Source organism: Rhineura floridana, chromosome 3 (assembly GCF_030035675.1).
Source record: "Rhineura floridana isolate rRhiFlo1 chromosome 3, rRhiFlo1.hap2, whole genome shotgun sequence".
In the NCBI taxonomy this organism is placed as follows: Eukaryota; Metazoa; Chordata; class Lepidosauria; order Squamata; family Rhineuridae; genus Rhineura; species Rhineura floridana.
Genome location: NC_084482.1, coordinates 227,526,694 through 227,546,213, shown reverse-complemented (window position 1 = coordinate 227,546,213; position 19,520 = coordinate 227,526,694). Strand labels below are relative to the sequence as shown.

Here is a 19,520-nt window from a genome sequence, read left to right as displayed (position 1 = left end):
AATGGTGGCAGTGGTGAAGGGAGATATTGTAACATCATCAAGTATCCAGAGCAACCCAGGATTGTATGCTTTATAGACAAAGATACAAGGGGGTTGTGGACCGCAAGGGTACCCAGACACAAAGTGACAAGACCTAGGGAGACTAAGGCGAAGTCTCTAGCAGTATTGTTTACAGGGAGTGGCTGGTGGTGCTGCCTAGCAGTGGGATCTAGTGGGATCTGTGCTAGAGCAGAGTGAGAAAGAATGACGATCCTGACTGCTGGTAGCCACGAGTGAGAGCGTCACAGGTGGTGCCAGAATGGGAACGTCACAGGTCTCAATATCAAACTGGACAGAGATAAGTGAGTTCGTGTTTTTGTCCTTTGAGGGGTTATTGTAAGTTACACGCTTAAACTCTCCCTGCCATTCCTGATGATGAGCATTAGGAGGTGTAAGGAAGTACTTGTTACAGAGGCAATCTAGTTTTTCCGTAATGTCCTTCATAGATAGATTGGACTGTCTGGCTAATCAATAATGATTGTTCCACCAGCAGGTCGGCTTTCCCAGGTGTCAATCTCTGTTTCTGTTTCTGTTCAGGCAATATATGAGGAAGAGGAGACACGCTGCTTGCCTTTTTCCCCTTTGCCTCAGATTTATAGTTAGTCATTTCGGCACACAGGGGGTCAAAACGATTCCTAACTGCCACCGTGTGTTTCTTCAAGCCAGAGTCGGATGCTTCCATCAGCCAGAAATAGAACTTGGAGGCAGCAAATTATCTCCCTTACCAAGACTTCTAAGTCTTCCCATCTCTGCCAGTGTAAGAAACAGTCAGTCACAGTCTCTGTGCATTGTCTTTACTCCAGACAGGCTGGGGACCACAGCCAGAGCAATTAGTGAAAGGGGATTTGCAGTTTATAAATCAGTCACCTCTATCTGCACTCTGAGCTTTTATAGTCCAAGATATAAGACACAGATATGTGCCTCCGCCATCAATAGTTTTTGTAAAAATGGAGCTGAGTTGAGGTCTTTAAGAGAGAACACGAATAAAACGGAGAGAGCAGGTGTTCTCAGTATCTGTTAACAGCAGTCTGTACTGCCAAGCAAGCTGCAGCTCTCCGAAACAATTTGAGGCACTTTAAAATGATAAAACATCAATAAAACCTAAAAAATTATAATACCAACTGCAGGGCTTCGGGGCCAGGCAGCCATGTTGTTTGGGAGTTCCGCCCCCTCTCTCCAACTGAGTTAGTTAGAAGTAGGTATGCCTTTCCTATCTACTATGCATTTCTATAAATAAAGGAGCTTTTCTTAATTTTACTAAGTCTCAAGCCTCAATGATCTCGATGCAGGGTAAAAGCCTGCTTCTAAGGTAATCACTCACATGCCAGCACACAAAAGCATCTCAGACCACTGTTAAACTCTGCTTTATTATTTAGGTACAAAGTTATTTCACATAACAACAAGCAGTACTTTGGATGTGAAGAAGGGCAAGTGGTACAGCATCTGACCACTCATTTTAAACACCTGTCCAGTAAAATCAGATCCACAGTCACTGCCAGAGGGGGGATATGATGGGGAAAACTGTAGGCTGCTGGAAAGTCTAGTGGTCTGGTTTTCCACAAAGACAGTCAGGAATGCCAAGGAAGGGTTAAGGCTTGCAGAAAGCTCAAGGACAGATGTGCAGGTGGCACAGAGCTTCTGTTGTCTATAAAGCCTTGAAACCGAAACTGCTTGGTGTGTGTGGGGGTGTTATTAGAGTTAGGAAAGTATTCTCTTCTATATTAACCTTTAATGTCAGTAAAAGACTCTTAAGACTAAAAGGCCTGTGTGCCGGTCTCTTCTCTTGGGCTACTACTCAGGCGGGTTAGTCAGGATCCTCTAGCAACACACAGCACATTACACCACTGCCAACTGGACAACAGATAGGCAATCTTGGCTTCTGCAGGCACCTTGGCCTCAGCACCCATCTTGGATGCTCACCCATCTCTGGAAAAGCAAAAACCTCTGCACAGGAAAAACTGACAGGCCACCAAACTAGCAGGTGAAAAGGAAGTGGAACAGTCTGTGGTTAAGCTAAGAGAAGAAGATTGTTGGGGGTCTGAAACTCCCCATAAAAATCCTGTTTCTGGCCCGGCTTCCCTGTATGGATCTTTTCATACACAGAAAGAGTTGAACTCTGCTTAAAGTTTTTTCCACATTCAAAGCATCTATACAACTCTTCCCTTCAACGGATCCTTTGATGTGCCTGAAGTTAATCATTCTGATGAAAGGTCTTTCAACACTACAAGCATGTATAAGGTTTCTTCCCTGTATGTGTTCTTTGATGCAAAGTAAGGTGGCCACTCTGACTAAAGCTCTTTCCACACTCCAAGCATTTATAAGGTTTCTCCCCTGTGTGAGTTGTTCGATGGAAAGTAAGGGTGCTACTGTCACTGAAGCTCTTTCCACACTCCAAGCATGTATAAGGTTTGTCCCCTGTGTGAGTTCTTTGATGCATCATAAGGGCGCTACTCCATCTAAAGCTTTTTCCACACTCCAAGCATTTATAAGATTTGTCCCCTGTGTGAGTTTTGTGATGTGAAGTAAGTTGGCCACTCTGACAGAAGCTCTTTCCACACTCCAAGCATTGATAAGGTTTGTCTCCTGTGTGATATCTTTGATGCGAAGTAAGGTTGCTACTCCAACTGAAGATCTTTCCACACTCCAAGCATTTATAAGGTTTGTCCCCTGTGTGAATTCTTTGATGCGAAGTAAGGGTGCTACTCCGACTGAAGCTCTTTCCACACTCCAAGCATTTATAAGGTTTTTCCCCTGTGTGAGTTCTTCGATGCGAAGTAAGGGTGCTACTGTGACTGAAGGTCTTTCCACACTCACAACATTTATGAGGTTTCTCCCCTGTATGAGTTTTGTGATGCAAAGTAAGGTGGCTTCTGTGACTGAAGCTCTTTCCACACTCCAAGCATTTATAAGGTTTGTCCCCTGTGTGATATCTTTGATGCAAAGTAAGGGTTCCACTCTGACGGAAGGACTTTCCACACTCCAAGCATTTATAAGGTTTGTCCCCTGTGTGACATCTTCGATGTGAAGTAAAGTTGCTCCTCTGACAGAAGGTCTTTCCACACTCAAAGCATTTATGAGGTTTGTCCCCTGTATGAGTTTTCTGATGCGAAGTAAGGTGGCTTCTGTGACTGAAGCTCTTTGCACACTCTAAACATTTATAAGGTTTGTCCCCTGTGTGAGTTCTTTCATGTATACTAAGGTTGCCACTCTGACTGAAGCTCTTTCCACACTCCAAGCATTGATACGGTTTGTCCCCTGTATGAGTTCTTTCATGTATACTAAGGGTGCCACTCTGACTGAAGCTCTTTCCACACTCGAAGCATTTATAAGGTTTGTCCCCTGTGTGAGTTCTTTGATGCAAAGTAAGGGTGCTACTGTCACTGAAGCTCTTTCCACACTCCAAGCATTTATAAGGTTTGTCCCCTGTGTGAGTTCTTTGATGTATTGTAAGGGCACTACGCCATCTGAAGCTTTTTCCACACTCGAAGCATTTATAAGGTTTGTCCCCTGTGTGAGTTTTGTGATGCGAAGTAAGCTGGCCACTCTGACTGAACCTCTTTCCACACTCCAAACATTGATAAGGTTTGTCCCCTGTGTGACTTCTTTGATGCACCGTAAGGGCACTACTCCATCTGAAGCTTTTTCCACATACAAAGCATTTATAAGGTTTGTCTCCTGTGTGAGTTTTGTGATGCGAAGTAAGCTGGCCACTCTGACAGAAGCTCTTTCCACACTCCAAGCATTGATAAGGTTTGTCCTCTGTGTGAGTTCTTTGATGCAAAGTAAGGGTGCTACTTCGACAGAAGCTCTTTCCACACTCCAAGCATGTATAAGGTTTGTCCCCTGTATGAGATCTTTGATGCAAAGTAAGGGTGCTACTCCAATTGAAGCTCTTTCCACACTCCAAGCATTTATAAGGTTTGTCCCCTGTGTGAATTCTTTGATGAGAACTAAGAGTGCTACTCCGACTGAAGCTCTTTCCACACTCCAAGCAATTGTGAGGTTTGTCCCCTGTATGAGATCTTTGATGCAAAGTAAGGGTGCTACTCCATCTGAAGTTCTTTCCACACTCCAAGCATTTATAAGGTTTGTCTCCTGTGTGAGTTTGTCTCTCCTTTACTTTTTTCTCCATCTTGACTCCTCAGTTTCTGCTCCTGCAGCTGCTCCTCAGCATTTTCCAGTGATACTTCAGATGTTTCTCTCTCAGCCTTGACTCCCCAAATATATCCTGATGGAATGAAAAGGAAAGGCAATAAAATGCTGTGGAGAAATCCTTTGAATATATTATGATTTGTACTTTGAAAACATATTTCTGGGAGCTCTGTTGGTATCAGAGTTTAACTGTCAAAGCTCGAGGCCTTGTATGGAGTAATTCAAGCTGTGGGTGCTTGGTAACAGGTTGTGAAAAGAGTCTCAGAGAGAGAGAATTGTAACAAACATCTGCTCTCTTGTTCCTCCATTTAAGGTGAACAGCCCAGTACTTATGCACAGCTGGAATTTACAAACCTAGGATGGATCCTATCTGATAGGAACTTGGTCTTTTCCACTGCCCAGAGGGCAGACAGCATCCCCTCCCTCCTTCCCACAATGTTAGCTCTCTGTTACCGGCAACACGAGACACTGCTGGAAGATGAGACCCCCAGGTCAGATGACACTCACCGAGCTACTGGGGAAGAACAACGGACAAGTACGAGTAGCGCTGTGACTAATGATGCAGCTGGGTCAAAGCCAAAAGGAAGCCCAGAGGCTGATGCGCAGAGATGCGAAAGGAGAGTACGGAGTTGTATGACACACACAATAGGAACATGGAATGTGAGAAGCATGAACCAGAGAAAGTTAGAAATTGTCAAGCAAGAAATGGAACGTATCAACATTACAGTACTTGGCGTGAGTGAATTAAAATGGATGGGAATAGGACATTTTCAGGAAACTACAAAATATTTTATGCAGGAAATGAGAAATTAAGAAGAAACGGAGTTGCTCTAATAGTGAGAAGTAACATAGCAAAAGCAATTAGGAGCTATAATGCGAAGTCTGAGTGAGTGATATCAATGAGATTTCATGGGAAACCTATCAACATAACTATCATCTAAGTCTATGCTCCAATGGCAAACACAGAAGAAGAGGAAATTGAGATATTTTATGCAGAAGTACAGGAAGAAATTAAAGGGAAATTTAGACCTAGAGTAGGGATGTTAAATAATCAACAGCGGAACACACTGACTGACTGAGATAAAATAAAAGGAAGATGGAAGCAATACACTGAAGAACTCTATAAAATAGATGCAAGGATAACAGATTCATTCATGGAGGAACTGTGTCGTGAAGAACCAGAGATTTTAGAATGTGAGTTGAACAGATGGCATACCAATAGAATTGCTACAAGCTACTGAGACTGAATCTGTCCACATTTTGACAAAACTTTGGCAACAAATATGGAAAACTAAACAATGGCCTACAGATTAGAAGTGTTCAATGTACATCCCAATTCCAAAAAAGGGGATTCCAGGGAATGCAGTAATTATCTAATTATTGCCTTAATATACCATGCGAGGTAAGTAACGCTAAAGATTCTAGAACAAACACTCTTACCATATATGGAGTGAGAAGTGCCAGATGTCCAGGCTGGTTTTAGAAAGGGAAGAGGTACTACAGATCGTATCGCAAACATATGATGGATAACAAGTAATTTCAGAAGGAAATCACACTGTGCTTTATAGATTATAGCAAAGCGTTTGACTGTGTAGATCATGAAAAACGATGGGATGCTTTAAAAGAAATGGGGGGTGCCACAGCATCTGATTGTCTTGATGCACAGCCTATACTCTGGACAAGAGGCTACTGCAAGGACAGAATATAGAGAAACTGACTGGTTCCCCATCGGAAAGGGTGTGAGACAGGGGTGTATTTTATCACCCTATTTGTTTAATCTATACGCAGAATATATCATACGGAAAGGTGGATTGGACCAAGATGAAGGAGGTGTGGAAATTGGAGGGAGAAATATCAATAATTTAAGATATGCAGATGATACCATACTACTAGCAGAAACCAGTAATGATTTAAAACGAATGCTGATGAAAGTTAAAGAGGAAAGCACAAAAGCAGGACTACAGCTGAACGTCAAAAAGACTAAAGTAATGACAACAGAAGATTTATGTAACTTTAAAGTTGGCAATGTGGACACACTTAACTTATAAAGGATTATCAATACCTTGGCACATTCATTAACCAAACTGGAGACAATAGTCAAGAAATCAGAAGAAGTCTTGGACTGGGGAGGATAGCTATGAGAAAAGATCCTCAAATGCAAAGATGCATCACCAAACACCAAAGTGAAGATCTTTCAGACCATGGTATCCCCAGTGACATCACTAGGGGGTGCAGGGGGTGCGGACCGCACCAGGTGACACCTTCAGAGGGGGGTGATTCTCAGCTTTAATTTTTTTAAAAAATTAAGTTCCTAGGTGGTCCGGTTCTCGAGATATACATAAAAACGTCAGCCACCCCGTTAAATCTTTTTTTAAACTACTGTATAGCACTTTGTAGCTTTAACCCCGCCCATTCAGGATTGCAGTCAATCAGTGAAGTGTTTGTTTGACCTATGGCAGTGTCTAGTAAACCTTATGGCAAGGCCAGAAAATGGTGGTTCCCCCCCCCCGTTTATCTGAAAATCTCATAAATTGGTTAAGTGTATATATTTCAGTTTTTCCCCCTCTTGTGTGTAAGGGTCAGATCCTGGGCAGTGTTTTGAAAACCTTCCCAATACTTGCTTTTGTGGGGGTAAAAGCATTGCTAATCCCATATCTCCAGAGTAAATCCTATTGAATTCAATAGGATTTACTTTTGAGTAGACATGGTTATGAACATGCTGAAAATCAATGGGTCTTTGGAGTGAATGTAAAAAAGAATTGTGTTTGTGTTCTAACTCTTTCTGTCCCATTCTCCAGTCCTATTTTAAAGCAAGTAGGCAGGGCTTACTTAGGTATTATAGTTTTTATTCTGTAGGAAATGAATACTGATTTTTTTAAAACAAATACTGATTTTACTGCAATGACCAACTGGTTTGACAATAAACTATTATATGGGCTGTATGTATTTATACATCTGCAGTGTGTGTGTGTGTAGTCTTTCCAACAACCCTGTGAGGTAGGGTTGGAAACCAAGGCAGCTCACAACAAGAAATAAAGCCATTTAAAATCCAAGAACCATAAAGCAAGAATAAACAGTTGGAAAACAGCCTAAAGAGGCATGATTCTGAATTGTGGATTGGGTGAATGAAGTTTATTTATTTATTATTTGATTTATATCCTGCCCTTCCTTCCAGGAGGAGCCCAGGGCGGCAAACAAAAGCACTAAAAGCACTTTAAAACATCATAAAAACAGACTTTAAAATATATTAAAACATCTTTGAAAATATTTTGTAAAAGCTTTAAAAAAACATTTTTTAAAAAACAAAGAAAAGGCTTAAAAACATATTAAAAAGCAATTCCAACACAGACTCAGACTGGGATAAGGTCTCAACTTAAAAGAACAAGTTGAAAGAACAAGTTCCTTATCACTTGAGGCTGTAGTTCTCTGCACACTTCCCAGTTTGAGTAAGCCCCATTGAATACATTGGGACTTGCTTCTGAGTAAACAAACATCGGATTGCACTATAAATATATTTAAAGATTGTGTAATTCATAAACATATTTGAGAGTCATGTTTATATAAATATTTCTTCATACTGTGTCCCAATAAGTATTGGATTTCACACTATGGTTGTAGATGATTTTTTCCTCTACATTTTAAGTGTGCCCTTCTTCCTGGGGGTGGTCATGGTTCTCCATTGTTTTCATCCTGAGGGGAGGATAGGCTGAGAGATGGTGAGTAGCACATTTAAGGTCTCTTCACCTCCCCCCATTTTTTTTATTTGTATTTATTTTATATTTCTCCAATATCTTCCCCTGGCTGTTTTTATGTATTTTAAATATTTTTTAGATTAAATAAATAGGAAATCACTGAGTCACTGAGAAGAGTCTTCTAATAGGCTTCCTTGCCTTTTCTGCAGATTGCAGCCAATCAGAGTGAAAGGAGGTGAGTCAGCCACTGAGAAGACTCTTCTCAGTTGCTAACGCTCTCCACTTTCATGCTGATTGGCTCCTAGAGATGTTTGTTGTTGTGAGAGAATGCATTAACAAAGATCTCATTCTTAATCCAGGAGCAAAAAAGGGTGTACGTGGCTGTAACTATCATGAAGGGACCCTGCAGCTCTGAATTTTCTACTAAACAACTGATAAATACCTATGTAACTTTCTGTCTGGAGATGTATTATAAAGAATCACTTTCCATAATTGTAAGGAGGTGTGTCCACACGCATGCATCCCAGGCACCTAAATGAGGGGAGAGAGCAGCATAGGGACATAAGCAGGTGTCTTATTCCAGGGGTTCCCATACCTTTCTTCTACATAGACCACTTGAAAATTGCTGAGGGTCTGAAAGTATCTGAAAATTTACTATGGGCATATGCAAGATAATTAACTCCCATTAGTGATAAGAGCAAGAATTTGGGCTGTGCGTATGATATTGTAATTTAAAGGTGTAATTTTAATTTTGCTAGTTGTTTATGTCACTACCATTGCCATTACATTCAGTGGTATACGGGAATTACAATTTACGAGTAACATTAGTACAAAAAACATTACTAAGGATTCTGTATGGTCTGATACAGGAGGAGGTCCATGGGGGTGACACCATGAGTTACCGCACTGGGTGACACCAACCCTAGTGATGCCACTGTCTGTCAGGACGTTCCTCTTACTCTCCCCCCCAACCTGGGATGTCTGCTCACCTGGTGGCTCCTCCATGCCCAGCACCTCCGGAGGGGAGACCAGCACCACCAGCACCGCTGCTCCAAGGAGGACCCCCAAGTCCAATGCGCAGGTGCCCACCATCCTCTCTCCCCTTCCTCCTCCTCTACCTCACAGCCGACTCCGGAGTGCCCAGGAGAACTCTTACCCAAGCCTCACCCCTCCACCCTGGGGATTGGGCAGGGCCTCCGTGGGTGTCTAGCTCCACGAGCTAGAGGGAGCCCCAGCTGACGAAGCGTCAAGGTGAGTTAAGCAGCAGAGCAAGTTCGGCAGCAGGGCGAGGAGGCCAGGGCCCCCCACTCTGCCCGTCTGTTCCCTGACCTCAACTAAACCGCAGTCTCCAACCCATTGACGTAATAAACCTTAAACAAAACTATGCAGGTAAGAAGCCAGCAGGGGTGTGGGGGCTTTCCAGTGTTTTGCACCGCCTGCAGCATGTACGACTATCTGCCTGTTGGACAGAAGTCGTGGGTATGCTCTCGGTGCAATGAGCTCCTGGCTCCCCGGGAACGACTTCATTTCCTTGAGGCCAAGGTGGCGGACCTGGAAAAGCTGAGAGAGGCAGAGAGGTGTGTGGAGGAGGCCTTCAGAGAAAGGTCTGGTTCGGAATAAACCTCCCCCCTGGGATAAAAACCAAAGAAATGATGAAATTTTAAAAGGGGTAGGCCTAGAAGTAGGCATTGTGAGAGCAGGGGCACAGGATATAAATTCAGAAGAGCAAAATTACCACAGGCCTAACCACAAGTGCCAACGACACTTGAAGAGAGACACTGCTTACAAGTGCCTGTACGCTAATTCTAGGAGCCTGCGAACCAAGATGGGAGAACTGGAGTGCTTGGTCTTAGAGGAGAGCATTGATACAGTGAGCATAACGGAGACCTGGTGGAATGGAGAAAACCAGTGGGATACGGTTATCCCTGGATATAAACTATATCGGAAGGACAGGTAAGGACGTATTGGTGGCGCAGTCGCTCTATACGTGAAAGGAGGCATTGAATCCAGAAAGCTCGAAACCCCAAAAGAGGCAGACTCCTCCACAGAATCGTTGTGGGTGGTGATACCGTGCCCCAGGAGGGACTTAATACTGGGAACGATCTATCGTCCCCCTGATCAAAATGCTCAGGGAGACCTTGAGATGAGATATGAAATTGAGGAAGCATCCAAACTAGGAAATGTGGTAGTAATGGGTGACTTTAACTACCCAGACATAGACTGGCTGCATATGTGTTCCAGTCATGACAAAGAAGCAAAGTTTCTAGATATTCTAAATGACTATGCCCTAGACCAGTTGGTCATGGAACCGACCAGAGGGACGGCAACCCTGGACTTAATCCTCAGTGGGGACCGGGACCTGGTGCAAGATGTAAGTGTTGTTGAACCGATTGGGAGCAGTGACCACAGTGCTATTAAATTAAACATACATGTAACTGGCCAATTGCCAAGAAAATCCAACACGGTCACATCTGACTTCAAAAGAGGAAACTTCACAAAAATGAGGGGATTGGTAAAAAGAAAGCTGAAAAACAAAGTCCAGAGGGTCACATCACTCGAAAATGCTTGGAAGTTGTTTAAAAACACTATATTAGAAGCTCAACTGGAGTGCATACCGTAGATCAGAAAAGGTACCGCCAGGGCCAAGAAGATGCCAGCATGGTTAACGAGCAAAGTCAAGGAAGCTCTTAGAGGCAAAAAGTCTTCCTTCAAAAATTGGAAGTCTTGTCCAAATGAAGAAAATAAAAAAGAACACAAACTCTGGCAAAAGAAATGCAAGAAGACAATAAGGGATGCTAAAAAAGAATTTGAGGAGCACATTGCTAAGAACATAAAAACCAACAACAAAAAATTCTATAAATACATTCAAAGCAGGAGACCATCTAGGGAGACAATTGGACCCTTGGATGATAAGGGAGTCAAAGGTGTACTAAAGAACGATAAGGAGATTGCAGAGAAGCTAAATGAATTCTTTGCATCTGTCTTCACAGTGGAAGATATAGGGCAGATCCCTGAACCTGAACTAACATTTGCAAGAAGGGATTCTGAGGAACTGAGACAAATAGTGGTAACGAGAGAGGAAGTTCTAAGCTTAATGGACAATATATACGCTCATGGGGTCTGAACTGGCGGTGACCGACCAGGAGAGAGACCTCGGGGTTGTAGTGGACAGCACGATGAAAATGTCGACCCAGTGTGAGGCAGCTGTGAAAAAGGCAAATTCCATGCTAGCAATAATTAGGAAAGCTATTGAAAATAAAACAGCCGATATCATAATGCTGTTGTATAAATCTATGGTGCGGCCGCAGTTGGAATACTGTGTACAGTTCTGGTCGCCTCATCTCAAAAAGGATATTCTAGAGTTGGAAAAGGTTCAGAAGAGGGCAACCAGAATGATCAAGGGGATGGAGCGACTCCCTTACGAGGAAAGGTTGCAGCATTTGGGGTTTTTTAGTTTAGAGAAAAGGCGGGTCAGAGGAGACATGATAGAAGTGTATAAAATTATGCATGGCATTGAGAAAGTGGATAGAGAAAAGTTCTTCTCCCTCTCTCATAATACTAGAACTCGTGGACATTCAAAGAAGCTGAATGTTGGAAGATTCAGGACAGACAAAAGGAAGTACTTCTTTACTCAGCGCATAGTTAAACTATGGAATTTGCTCCCACAAGATGCAGTAATGGCCACCAGGTTGGATGGCTTTAAAAGAAGATTAGACAAATTCATGGAGGACAGGGCTATCAATGGCTACTAGCCGTGATGGCTGTGCTCTGCCACCCTAGTCAGAGGCAGCATGCTTCTGAAAACCAGTTGCCGGAAGCCTCAGGAGGGGAGAGTGTTCTTGCACTCGGGTCCTGCTTGCGGGCTTCCCCCAGGCACCTGGTTGGCCACTGTGAGAACAGGATGCTGGACTAGATGGGCCACTGGCCTGATCCAGCAGGCTCTTCTTATGTCATTATGTTCTTATGTCTCCGATCCGTCATCGGTCACCAGGCAGGAGAGTCCAGAAAACGTCCCGTTCAGGCACTTTCAAGTAAAGGGGCAAAATTCAGCTTTATCTGTGATCTCCCTGCTCTTTCTAGATTTGCAGGGTGTGTTCCTTTTGCTTAGCTTACGCTGATCTATTTCTTCTTCTTTAGTTGCATGTTAATAAATTCACTAATAGGCAAGAAACCTTGCGGTTTAAGAACGTACCCATAGCCCACAGATATTCCTATCAAACTTTGAGAAGCAGGGAAATTGGGCAGCTATAGTGGCAAGCAGAGCAGGCCCTGGCCAGCTGGGGAGGACTAGCCTCAGCGGGAGGCAATGGTGAACCACCTCTGAATACCTCTTACCATGAAAACCCTATTCATAGGGTCGCCATAAGTTGGAATCGACTTGAAGGCAGTCCATTTCCATGTATAGTGAATGCAAAGGGGAGCAGGAAACCTAACCTTCTCTCTGAGATATTTGTAAAAATTTACAATTTTTTTAAAAATGTAAACACCATTTGGGTTGGTCTTTCACAGTCCAATTCACTTCCTGTGAAGCTTGGAAGAATTTGGTAAAATGTGCCTCTGAGCATATGGTGAGTGGTGGCAACACCTGCAATCAGCCCAAATAACAGAAAGAAGACATTTTGTGTGCTGATGTTTTAGCAGGGAGGAAACAACTATATTAAAAGGACTGATATCATTCAGACAGGCACTTCAAATATGTTTGATTTCCTTTGCAATTTTAGTGAAGTTTCCTATAGTGAATGTTTCCCTTTTGCTTCTGTTTCTGTGAATATGTGAACTACAGCAACACTTTGCAACCCTACAAAAAATTCTCCAAAAACAATTGTGGAATAATGGCACTGACATCCCGATCTCTATGTATGGATGTGAAAGTTGGACAGTGAAAGGAAAAATCAGCTCCTTTGAAATGTGGTGTTGGAGGAGAGCTTTGCGCATACAATGTACTGCGAAAAAGACAAATAACTGGGTGTTAGAAGAAATGGAAGCCAAAATGATGAAACTGAGAATATCATACTTTGGACACATCATGAGAAGACATGATTCATTAGAAAAGGTAATAATGCTTGGAAAAACAGAAGGGAGTAGAAAAAGAGGAAGGCCAAACAGAGATGGATTGATTCCATAAAGGAAGCCACAGACCTGAACTTACAAGATCTGAACAGGGTGGTTCATGACAGATGCTTCTGGAGATCACTGATTCATAGGGTCGCCATAAGTCGTGATCGACTTGAAGGCACATAACAACTACAACAACCAATATAAATATAATATCAGTCTATGCTCCAATGGCAAACACAAAAGAAGAAGAAATTGAGAGATTTTACACAGAAGTATAGGAAGAAATTAAAGGGAAATTTAGACCAAGAGTAGGGAAGCTGAATAATCAACAGGGGAACACATTGACTGACTGAGATGAAATAAAAGGAAGATGGAAGTAATACACTGAAGAACTCTATAAAAGAGATGCCAGGATGACAGATTCATTCACGGAGGAACTTTATAATGATTGATTGATTCCATAAAGAAAGACACAGACCAGAACTTACAAGATCTGAACAGGGTAGTCCACGACAGATGCTGTTGGAGATCGCGGGTTCATAGGGTAGCCTCTTGTCCAGAGTATAGGTTGCACATCAGGACAATCAGATGCTCTGGCACTCCCATTTCTTTTAAAGCATTCCATAGTTTCCATGAACAGAGCATTCCATGAACAGAGTATTCAAGAACAGAGTTATAGCTATGAAATTGGTGAATTCCATGTGAGGGATCATTAAGACACAGATTGAAAATAAAACTGCCAATATCATAACGCCTTTATACAAATCTCAGATGTGATCCTACTGGAATTATACAGCCAACGTGGATTTTTCACATTCCGCAATGTTAAATTGAAAATACCCCCATGCCATTCTGATCCTTCCCTTAAGCTCAGTTCAAAACAACACCTTACAGAACTTACAGTCCTGAACTCAGAAATTCAAAGTCTAAAAAGAGAGAGAAAAACCCAGAGCCCTTTTGGCAGTGGCGTCACTACGGGGGTGCGGCAGGTGCGGGCCGCACCCGGGTGACACCATGAGAGGGGGTGACACCAGGAAGCGTGGCAGGCAGAGAACTGCCCTGCCCACGCTAACATGGAGGCGTGGGGGAAGAGCAGGGAAGGGTGCCGCCGCACCGGCTGGCTCTCCCATGGAGCAGGGCCTCGAGCGGCGTTGCAGCCGTTACCAGGCAGGCTAGGCTAGGCTAGTGCTTGAGGCTGCTGCACCACCCACCACCACCACCAGGGGTGACTGTTTTGCACACCACATGGAAGGGAAAGGCGAGTTTCTGAGCCAGCCAGTCGTTTCTCTTTCCCTCTCCTACTCAGCTACTTGAATATTATAACAGCTACAGCTTTCATCTGTTTGGTTCCGATTAAAACTCAAGTTGAGGTACAACTAATTGATTGTCGTTGAACATTTTAGATTAGTCATGCAACACTACCAATATTGTTTATCTCCTAGCCAGGTCTAGAACCGCTGTTGATTTAAAAAACAGGCGTGTGTGTGGGGGGGGGGTAGGAATTGGAGAGGAAAAGTCTAACTGCTTTTCCTTTCTGTAATTTTAAAATTTTAGTGAGCAGGGCTAAACTTTTCAAGTATCATGTTATGATCTCCAGTCATTTCCTAAGAGAAATGGAAATGTTAAATCATTTCACAAAGTGGTTGTGGGGTAATAATAATTTCATAAAAAAGAATAAAAATATGAAAAAGTGCTGATTTCACTAAAGTCAAGTGACACCTTAAAGGCTAACCTGCAGTACAATCCTAACAAGGTCTACCCACTTTTATTTTAATGAATGGTAGTTGTTTTGTATGTTTTTTTAAAAAATGGAAAAAATTGTCTATGTTTATGTTTTTAAATGTGTTGTAATTGCTTGGAGATGTTTGGGTAACAAGCAGCTAACAAGTCTAAACAATAATAATTCCTGTTGAATCAGTAAGGCTTACCCCTAAGTAAATGGGGTTAGGTCTTTAAGGTGCCAGAAGACTTTCTTATTTTTGTTGCAATTTACTAGAATGGTACCTGTCTGGAAATGATTTCACAGTATATCCCAATCCAAATATGTCTTGCTGTTTGTAAGCATTCCAGAAATATCAGCTAAGCCATTGTTGCAAACAGAATGCTTGACTTGACGGGTCTTTGACCTGATAGATAATAATCAGTGATCCAGAGCAATGTCACTGGTAATATGTGATTTGATTTGTGACAATAATTAGAACAGATTTTAATGGTAGCCTGACTGTTGAAATAGATACCCATCATAACAGCTTTTTAAAGTTTATTCAAATTATGTTTATTATTTTAGTGTTCATAGCAATGAGTAACCGGAGGATAATTTCTGACTGTAAATAATAATAGGAACAGCCTAAGTATTATAGTCTGGATATGTTCCTTATGAACACCTTCCCCCCCCCGAAAACTATTCTGCCTTTGAGAATTTTGGAGGCAGAAGTAAGGATTATAATTTCCTGAGTATCACCATGCTTTTTTCTTACTTTTTTTTTTTAAGGAGATGGAAGTTATTTGTAAAGGGAAGAAGTAGAGCTTTTTTTAAAGAAGAGATAACATAAATTAATAGAAATAGAAAAAAACAGGAAAGCAGAAAAGAATCTTTTTGAAGGAACAAGAAAGGCACTTACAGTAGCTATCACCAGTAATGTTTTTATGTCCAGTAGTCCAGGTTGATCTGACCTGCATCACTACCTCTATGCTTAGAAAGAGAATGTTATTTTATCTTTCCAAAGTTTGCAATAGCCAGTCTTATAGAACTGAGAAACTATGAGACTTAAGTAGAGTGAATGACCAGGTGGTAAGAAGGACATGGTTTGGGCTTTTGACTTATTTATTTATTACAATTATATTATGTATCCAGTGGCATCACTAAGGGGGTGCAGGCAGTTGCCGGAAGCCTCAGGAGGGGAGAGTGTTCTTGCACTCGGGTCCTGCTTGCGGGCTTCCCCCAGGCACCTGGTTGGCCACTGTGAGAACAGGATGCTGGACTAGATGGGCCACTGGCCTGATCCAGCAGGCTCTTCTTATGTTCTTATTTGCAGAAGAAAGTGGTGGAGAAGCACTAGAACCAGCAGAACAGTGAGTGTTTTTCTACCCTATATCTCAGTGGTAGGCTGAGCATGTGGTTTGCACGCAGAAGGTCCTGGGTTCAATCTTTTGCATGTCCTTGAGAAAGGGAAAAAATATTCTAGGTTGTTTGTGTGACGATACATTTAGGCTGTGCATATGATATTGTAATTTAAAGGTGTAACTTTAATTTTGCTAGTTGTCACTACTATTGCCATTACATTCAGTGATATATGGGAATTATGATTTACGAGTAACATTAGTGACACCAACCCTAGTGACGCCACTGCCTTTTGGACTTTTTTCTGACCGGAGTTCTCATAATCTGTTGAAATTCATTAAAAATCAGCCATGTTCACAGAGTTCCTGTAATCCTAATTCTGACCTTTGCCCCATACTCTGACCTTCATCTTCTGCAGTTTAAAAGTTAAAAAAAAAATGCCTGGCTGATTTTTAATTAATTTAATACCTGCCTCTCCAGTCCTTCTCCTCTCCTCTCCCTTCCTCCTCTCCTGTTCACTCCAGCACTCCCCCCTCCCCCCCGGTCAGTTCTGGTTGCCTGACTGTAAAAATAGAATTCTAGAGATGGAAGAGATGGAAGGGACCACGATACCTGCAGGAATGCCTCTCCCGTTATGAACCGGCTCGTACACTACGGTCTACTACGAAGGCCCTCCTCCGGGCCCCGACATATAGGGAGGCCCGGAGGGTAGTAACAAGATCTAGGGCCTTCTAAGTGGTGGCCCCCGAATTGTGAAATAGTCTCCCCGAGGAGGTACGCCTGGCGCCGACACTATTATCTTTTCAGCGCCAGGTTAAAACCTTTCTCTTCTCTGAGGCATTTTAATCTAAGTTATTTATGTAAATGTTGTTATTTTTATTTTAGATGGTGTACTTTTATATTTGTTATATTGATCTTGTAATTTTGTTATTGTATATGTTTCTATGTTTGCCGCCCAGAGAGCTGTTCGCTAGTCGGGTGGGATATAAGCTGAATAAAATAAATAAATAAATAAATAAGAGGCAGAGAAATGGGCAACCAAAATGCTTGAGCTAAGAGGAGACAGGAAAGCCAGTGTGGTGTAGTGGTTAAGGTGTTGGACTACGACTTGGGAGACCAGAGTTTGAATCCCCACATAGCCATGAAACTCACTGGGTGACCTTGGGCCACTGCCTCTCAGCCTCATAAAAACTCTGTTCATAGAGTCACCGTAAGTGGAAATCAACTTGAAGACAGTACATTTACCTTTTTTAAGAGGAGTTATGACAGAAGTGTATGATCACACCAGACATTTAAAGCACATTCAGCGCAAATGTAAAGCACATGGCTTCCCCTAACGAATCCTGGAGAATACTTTTTCCTCACTGCGCTACATTCCCAGCACCCTTCATAAACTACAACTCCCAGGACTCTTGGGGGGAAGCGATATGCTTTCAATGAACACTGTGGATGTGCCAGAAAGGTGCGTGGTGAGGAGAAACTGGATAATACCCTCTGATTCAGTAGGGAACTTACACCTGGTGTAGGAAGAGGGAGGGAAGTATCTCCCACCTTGCAACAGTTTGTCTGCCAGGCTACCCTAAAACAAGGAGGGCAGGGCCACGTGTGGGCTTCCCTAAATTAAACGGTGACCTTAATTCTAACAGACTAGGAGGGCTGGCAGAATAAAGGTATTGAAAGAAGAGCCTCTCTACTAAACTATCACAGCTGAACCAAAGGACAAACGAGGACACCTGCAGAAGCGGCCCATTGAGCGCACTGGTGTCTCCTTAGCTCTGCCCCAACTATGGGGCGCCCCCATCTCCAAGCTGAAGGCCACGAAATTCATCCTCAGACCCACAGATGTTCCGATAGATGCTTCGTTCTGGCCCCAACACAGCCAGCCCAGCTCAGGGGAGAGGCAGGCGGGACGGGGCAGAGCTGCAGCCTCCGATCTGGAGGGTCTGCTGGGAGGGGGCTCTTAAGGGGGTCCTCGCCCTCTCCCACCCTCCCCTCCGCCCCCATTGCATACCTTTGTCTCCAGGCTCTCTCCCCCTCGCACGCGCAACCCCGCTCACTGCATCGCTGCGCACAAAGAGGGGCTCCTCCGGTGCTTCCAGCCCACATTTCTCGCAGAGAGGCGGGGCAGGAAAGGGAAGTCCCTCGTTCGCGCTCTTCCCTTCCTCCCTGTGGGGCTTGGTTAACCCTTCAAGTGGCTGAAGCTGCCAGGCTGGCCTCCAAGAGGTCTTCTGTATCTTTAAAGGTTGTGCAGGGGGAAGGGAGAATTCCACCTTGTGGTTTTTCCCATTACAGTGTTGCAAGAACACCTGCACTTGGCTGACTTTGCTCTCTGAAAGATACGAAATCATTCTCAGGCCCTGAGCCTGGCAACCCTACCTCCGCTGCTTCACAGGAGAGCAAAGGGAGATGGTAAGCGCCTTTCTGTCCGGTGACCCTTCCCCATATTAAAAATAAAAATGCCATGCACATTTTTTTGAAAAGGCTTCGAGGGAACCCCTTAGGTTAGCCTAAACCCTGTTTCCTTTACCTGTTAGATGTCTCGGTGCAGGGACTTTTTGTGCTGACTTGTGTTGAGAAACATCCCCCTCTGCTACAACCCTCCTGCAGTCTGAAGTGACTGAGTCCAGCCAGAAACAGATTTCCTGCCTATTGCCTTCCAGCTGGGACTCTCGTGTTACTGCGGTGAGCACTCCTAAGTGCGGTCGGCCAGCGGCTGGCTCTGGGCAGCTGAACCTTCCCTTTAGCCACTCTTCCGCTGGGCTGAACGGATCCTCTTCGGCCCAGCAGTGGGCTGCGTGCCTGGGCTGGGGCTTGTCAAGGTCTTCCTGGGAGGTCGCGCTGGGTCCCGCAGCAGAGGGAGTGCACCAAGACACAGGTGCAGGGATGAGTGGAGCTATTCGGAGCGGGACACTTTCGCTGCCGTAAGTTCCTCCCTTCAATCCCAGCTACGCTGCTCCCCCTTCCCGCCCGCAGACCCAGAGACCGGGATCTCCTTTTGCCTCCACCCACCACCCAGTTATTTTCTCCTCCCTCCCCCCTCCCCCCTCCCCCCCAGCAGAGGTCCGATGGCAGCTGCAAGATTTGCAGCAGGCATGAACTGAGATGCTGCTGAGAAAGCTGGGAGCAGCAGAGGGTTCAGCTCCTTGGACAGCTCCTGGGAAAACCCGGAGTGGATTCTACTGTCCCACTGACATAAAGCCCCATGCCTCGACTAACTGGGAAGTTTCTTTGCCCATCCTGGTGGGGACCCTGCCTCACCACTCTTCCGGAGACCCACTTCTTTCCTCTTGCAAAGCTTGTTATTCTGCCCCCTTTCCCAGCAAGTATCCTTAGAACCATAGAGTTGGAAGGGGCCTAAAAGGCCATCCAGTCCACCCCCTGCTCACTGCAAGGATCCAAATTAAAGCATCCCCGACCAGTGACTGTCCAGCTGTGCTGTTTAACATCTATGTGAAGCCCTTGGGAGCAGTTATCAGGAGCTTCGGGATGAGGTGTCAGCAGTATGTACCCAGCTCTAT

At 43.9% G+C, this 19,520-nt stretch overlaps 2 protein-coding genes across 5 annotated transcripts in view; both read right to left on the bottom strand.

Annotated features, from left to right (window-relative positions):
• LOC133381827 (zinc finger protein 883-like) overlaps positions 1 to 19,520 on the bottom strand; it is a 49,840-nt gene that overhangs the window by 15,148 nt on the left and 15,172 nt on the right. The window lies entirely within an intron of this gene.
• LOC133381829 (zinc finger protein 850-like) lies at positions 1,388 to 18,953 on the bottom strand. Of its 3 annotated transcripts, none has more exons than XM_061621334.1 (2): positions 18,530 to 18,953; positions 1,388 to 4,267 (listed from the first exon to the last, which is right to left on the bottom strand). In XM_061621334.1, the coding sequence occupies exon 2, from the start codon at positions 4,169 to 4,171 to the stop codon at positions 2,261 to 2,263; it is 1,911 nt and encodes a 636-aa protein (XP_061477318.1). In that variant the 5' UTR covers positions 4,172 to 4,267; positions 18,530 to 18,953; the 3' UTR covers positions 1,388 to 2,260. The 3 variants fall into 3 exon arrangements, with proteins under 3 accessions (XP_061477318.1, XP_061477317.1, XP_061477319.1); XM_061621333.1 differs by lacking the exon at positions 18,530 to 18,953 and adding an exon at positions 18,014 to 18,180; XM_061621335.1 differs by lacking the exon at positions 18,530 to 18,953 and adding an exon at positions 8,326 to 8,407.